The sequence below is a fragment of the Sebastes umbrosus genome, chromosome 10 (assembly GCF_015220745.1).
Source record: "Sebastes umbrosus isolate fSebUmb1 chromosome 10, fSebUmb1.pri, whole genome shotgun sequence".
Classification (NCBI taxonomy): domain Eukaryota; kingdom Metazoa; phylum Chordata; class Actinopteri; order Perciformes; family Sebastidae; genus Sebastes; species Sebastes umbrosus.
In genome coordinates, this window is record NC_051278.1 from 15769432 (window position 1) to 15775530 (window position 6099).

The window sequence follows — 6099 nt, forward strand, 5'->3', positions numbered from 1 at the left end:
ACGCCTCGTGTGGATGGTGCACAATATTGAAGACCAAATACCTACCTAACGAATGAATATCCAAATATTCGTACAGCCCTAATACTAAAGTAGAAACTTTAAAGGATACTTCAGGGTTATAACAACTTGGTTCTTATCCTCGTGGTTTTGGCCATTTCTGTCAGTTATGATAACATTGTACTCAAAGTAATTGCTGTGAACACGATGACATCGCTACAACAGCACGGCAAGAAACACAAATGTTAAGACAGGTTAGAAACAAGCCATGGTGATCCAGATTATCTAAACTAATTATTATGTGGAGGTAAAACCAAAAGTGAGCGTACTTGTCAATAATAATCCTTCATTGCACAGAAAAAAATATGTTTGATGCTGGCGTTTCTTTTTTTTTTTTTAAAGTTATTTTTTGGGGGCATTTTCCATTTTTATGACAGGACAGTGGATAGAGTCTTAAAAGGGGGGAGAGAGAGAGTGGATGCGGAAAGGGCCACAGGCCGGATTCGAACCCAGGCCGCCGCGGTCAGGACCAAGCCTTAATACATGGACGCCCGCTCTACCAACTGAGCTAACCCAGGCGCCCGATGCTGGCGTTTCTTTTCCCATCAGAGTCTTTGTAGCCATGATGTTGCCATGTTCCCAGATCTCAGCAATTAACTTAGTAAGTATAATGTTATTATTACTGATCAGAGCTAAATCTATCAAAAATCCAAGTTGTAAATAACAAGAATTATCCTTTAAATAGTTTTGCGTTAATAATATTATTATTGGACCGTTCCATGCCTTAGATCAAAAAGTAATAAATAATAATAATAAGCTGGAGATTGTTGTTGCTTCATCCTTCCTGCTTTTCAACAGTCCCTAAGTCCCTGTGGAGTTTCAGGGAGGAGAAATTTCATTCCACAATGTTGCAACAGATTAAATAAATTGTAAATTGAAGAAGCAGTGTATTGTATATTCTCCATTGCTGGCAGCGAAACAAAGGTAGCATGCCCAAACTGTCTACATGCTTTAAGAACTTCTGCAATCTTACACGTGTATCCAAACCTGCAATTACAACGTTTCTATAAGGAATTAAATGACTTGGACCGTAGACTTGTTGGTGTAAAGAGACAGAACACTTTGGATTCTACGCGCTCTTTTATCACGCGTCTAAGCAGTTGTATTTGTTTACATCATCGCCGGACTGCCTGGGGAGAGCGGTTATTTTTATGGCGTGCTTTGTTTGGATGATTGTTGTTGCAAAGAGGGAAGTGGCAGGGCTTGCTCGGGGAGTGACGAGGATGGAGTTGTGTGCCTACAGAGGGAGGATAGAGGGGGAGAAGGAAGTGTGAGGGAGGAGAGGGTGGGGATCTCAGGCTGCCTTACAGGGATGGCAGTCTGTAATTAATTTTGCATGTGTCTCTCTCTCCCTTCTCGCATTTGTTTTGTTCTTTTTTGAACAATAACTCTTTAGGAAGCGCTGAATTTCCAGGCATGAGAGACTGTAAACATCACGACGAAATGTAAATGTGGGAATGAAGTTGCTCTTAAAATCCTGGACTGGTTTTGGGATGATCTACTTCTACTTCAAGCAGAATTTAAATCTAAAGAAGCAGAATAATCTTGCCCAAATGATTACTTTTACTAAACCTTTAATCAACGTGAATGAATTGACACTGAAGATGAGTAACGTGTGTTATCTATATGTGCTCCACATTGCAGATGTCCCTGAGATCAACAACACTGGAACCAGCAACGGAGGTGAGTAGAGATCATGTTTTTCCGCCCCGTGAGCTGCCCTCACTGTGCGCTGTGACGCATCACTTAACCGACACCTCCCTGCTGCCTGCTCTCCATATCCCTTCCTCCATTTCTTGCTTTTCCTGCCTCTGCTGCTCACGGGTAGATATTTCTGTCAACATACCTGCCTGCATTCATAAAATATCACAGTGCAGATTAGTGGTCTGATTATATGTTGGATGCACTTAACCGGTAGAAGCTCCAGCCGGCATCAGAAGACTTGTTGAGGTTTAAAAAAAACAAAACACTGCTATTAGCTACTCATATTCAGTTCAACCCTGATGGAAAGTCCTTGTTAGTAACTATAAACCCACTCACCTTGATACACGAGCTTGGCAGGGCAGAGAGATTGTTTAGATAAATGCTTTTTCTGCACAGAATGAGGGGCAACAGATTGACTTGATTGTCAAAGCCTCTCCTCACATTTTCCCCTCTTTGCCTCTCTTCTCATTTCTCTCCCCTTCTCTCATCTAGAGGAGATTAAAGATCCTGTCGAGAGCTCAGAAGAACCTGACTCCATTCTAACTGACAGCATTCAGTCCAAAGGTAAGGGGCGTGGGTGGGGAGAAGCACTCGTTCGCTCTTATCTTGCACGCAATCTCTATTTATAAGCAGATTCTTATTAGTGGCCACAGCTGCTGAATTAAAATTCACTTCATCCGGAGAATCCTCAGCACTGTGTGCAGCTGAGTGTTACCCAGTTTCACCCTCCTTGTCTCCGTTTCCCCCCCGCACCGCGTCTGTCTCCATGTCCTTCTCTCTGTAGGGGCTATATTGCAGGATATTTTGGTATGAACGTGTCAGCACGTCTTTGGAGATTGAGTGTGATGAATTGCCTGCAAACTCAACTATCAGACATTTAATAAATCAAGTGTGCAATGCATATTATTTTAACATGCAACCGAAACACAGAGTGCAGGAGCAATAATCATGCCAATAAATCATATTTGATAAGGATCCCACACTGTTGTTATTCTCAGGTCTCCGCTGAGATTTAGGCTAATAAGACGCATGTAATTTGAATGTAGACATATGTGGAGAGTGATGCATTTGTTCTGTGTGTGGCTCTATATAGAGTTGTTGAGCCAAATAATGGGATTCAGATTTGGGTATCGTGGTTTCCAGGTAGAAAAAAATTCATTAAGCAACTGTTGTGAACAGATTGTCAGGGTTGAATAAATAGGACAGGCTAGCAGCATATGAAATAACTTGGCAGAGGCAAACGAGTTGGTGTATAAAGGAGAGAGCTTAAACAATGCCAGACAAAGCGCCAGAGAAGAAAAAGCTTGTTGTCGAGCAAGCGTGTGGATCAGGTGGGGTGGTGTATAAGGGAGCTGTGTAGCGCATGGCGTACGGTTAAAATTAGCCATAGGCCATCAGAACACATGACACTGGGCCGTCACAACAGACTGCCCTGTTTTCTGAACAAAGATGGTGGGTTGTTTTATCGTTACGAAAGATTCACATCAGAACGGAGAAAATGATTCAGCTCAGTGTCAAAATGTCTGATTATCCATCTGTCATACACTGTGTCTGTATACTGTATATTGTTTGATTTGTGTGATTTGTATTGTTTCTTCTAGGAGCGCAACTAACAAGTATCGTCATTATTGATTAATTTAGCTATAAAATTGATTTCTTTGGTCTATAAATTGTCAGAAAAAGCAGATAAAATTGCTTATGTGCAACCAACAACCCAAGACTTTAATATGTTTAAGTTTACCATTACATATGACAAATAAAAACAGCAAAATCCTCACACTTGAGAAGCTGGAACTCGGGAATATTTGTCCGTTTTACTTGAATAATTACTTTAAATTAATCTGCGACTATTTTGACAATTGCTTAATTGTTTCTCTCGATTTTGATTTCCATTCCCACCCCTTTCATTTTGTGGTGTGCAATTTATCATTTCAGCCGAGCGGAGATTATTAATAGAAGTCATCTCCTCTGCTGAAGTCAGAGACATGTACATCCAGCAATAAACTAAATGTGTTAAATGTGAGAACCAGAATTTCACCCAAATCTAAATTCAGACTATGAACTTGTTTTCCATCCAGACACTGTTGAGAAGAAAGAATGACCAGCTGAGGGAAGGACAATCAACCTCATCTGACAGCCAGCAAAACTGTGCGAAGGCCAACCAACACTGGTGTCAGACTGGCCCATGTCAGTATGGGCTCTGACACTGGCCCAGGACAACCAGTTACTCACAAGATGCTCACATTCCCAACTTTATTTAGCCTATTCCCTCTTTGTTAAGAAACTACTCATCCCTGAAGTATGTATGTGCTGTATGTATACGTATGTGTGTGCAAAACCTTACTATAGGACTTGAACATATCAACCAGAAAAGATGAGCCATACGTCACTGTGTGTTAGAGTAATACATTTCATTTTGCCAGCAGGGTGCGATGAGATAAACCAGGTTCAAGTCTCTTTATTTGATCTATGCCCACTGCGAGAGCGTGGTGCAGCTGTCAGAGGACAACAGCCACAGCTCTGACATGTTGACACTCTAGGCTGGGTGATGCTTAACATCAACCATCCAACGCCACAGTCATGATGACATGCGACAGTGGAATTACCTGACAAGTTTCGCATTTGTGAGCCTCTTTGGAGTGCAACACACTGACGCCTGCCATGTCTCCTCACACACTACTGCAGCCATTGTTTAGTCAAATCAGTCAATATACTCTTGATTCAGACCACAGTCTGTAAGGCGGTGTGTCACTCCCCGGCTTTTAATCTATGAACATCACACATCTGATCTCCGCCGCTGCCGTAACCGCAGCTTAACTCGTCGTTTTACCAAGAAACTGTTCATCAAGGCCCACATACGCTAAAGAGGATATGAGTGTCTTTTAACAAATCAATAATTCTTCTTGTCCCCCCTTTTTTCTTTGCCGTTTCCAGTGCATGCCAGATAATTGCTTTGAAATTCATCAACATAAACAGAAAATTACAGTCCTCTTCGCTTTCGCTTGTCTCCTTACCAGATTGTCTATAATTGTATTGAAGGAATCTGCCTTATTTCATATCAAACTACAAAAATCACAATCACAGATCTAAGGAGGTGGTCCGAGTATGAATTGTTGGTTGTGAATTGCTTGCAGATGATTTGTAATTTTAAGTACATCATGTAATGGCTAATGCCTGTTGTTAATGATTTCTTGTTTTTTTTTCCCTGGGTTGATTTTAAAAACATGGTTTTTGGTTTCTTTTAAATGTCGGTATGATTCATGAATTATTTTTCAGTGGTGCCATACTAAAGATCAGATTAATTACAGTTCTATGAAATGATGCCTTCATACTTTGATGTTTGCTTTGCTAAACTATAACAGAAACGACTAATAAAATTTAAAGTTGGAAGCCATGTCTCAGCTTTTTATTGTACGTTGTAGCTGCTATTTTATTTCTTTCTATACTCACAGCTGGTACAGTTAATTTCCCCACAGTAACGTGTGAAATTGAACAACTGTAACAGAGCGATCAGTCGCGTGTCTCTGGGTAGACAGAAACAATTAGTGTGTCCTGTGATCTCCAGCATGCTGCCTCTCTGGCCCTCAGGCTCTCTCCTGTATCGAATGAGAAGAGGCAGACCCTCTCACCCCAGAGCCCTCCGTCCCTCTGGGAAACTCACTAATGGCCGGAGATCTCACAAGGAGTTTGTTATCAAAAGACTCAGCAGCTCTCCAGAGCAGAACATCTTTATCACTCACCTGAAGGATAATGTTAACCCAACAACTTTTCAAATCTTTGGTAAATGTTTACTTAAATTTATCATTTCTAAGTCACGCTTCATGAGTTAGACTGCCACATGTCACAAAACTACTGATATTAAAGATATTAAATGTGTAGAACTTGAAAAGTGGGACCTTCTGCACTAGTTTCCACTCGATTTGTGTCATCATTCAACAAATAAAAATGAATAAATCTGGAAACAAACCTGATCACGAACCAAACCTTTTAAAGACTGGACAAACCACAGATAATAACTTTTTATACCAACATGCAAAAAGGTTCACTTATAGGCCTTTTTCACAGCAGCCGTTTTGACATGCCATTGCGGGGTGAACACATGTGTAATTAATAACATGAATTACGGCCATGTTCCATTTAGGTTTACCAGGTCCCTGGTATTGTGCGCGCCGGCACACTGGAATGACTGACACTAAATAGAATGGGACCATAATTAATGTTATCAATTACACCTGTCTTTACCCTGAAATGTTAAAAGGGCTCGCTGAACATCTGATGTAAATATTGAGGCAACAGACGTGTTGAGTCTATTACTAGTGAGTTCCTTTACCAAACACA

General features: G+C 40.9%; 1 protein-coding gene across 2 annotated transcripts in view; it reads left to right on the forward strand.

The window, feature by feature from the left end:
* The window catches only part of macrod2 (mono-ADP ribosylhydrolase 2), a 454175-nt gene extending 449024 nt beyond the window's left edge, over positions 1 to 5151 (forward strand). For both annotated transcript variants that reach the window (XM_037782351.1, XM_037782352.1), the window contains exons 16-18: positions 1702 to 1740; positions 2254 to 2325; positions 3840 to 5151. In XM_037782351.1, the coding sequence (XP_037638279.1) occupies positions 1702 to 1740; positions 2254 to 2325; positions 3840 to 3862 (134 nt within the window). In that variant the 3' untranslated portion in view covers positions 3863 to 5151. The remainder of the gene's footprint in view (positions 1 to 1701; positions 1741 to 2253; positions 2326 to 3839) is intronic.
* The last annotated feature ends 948 nt before the right edge of the window (positions 5152 to 6099 follow it).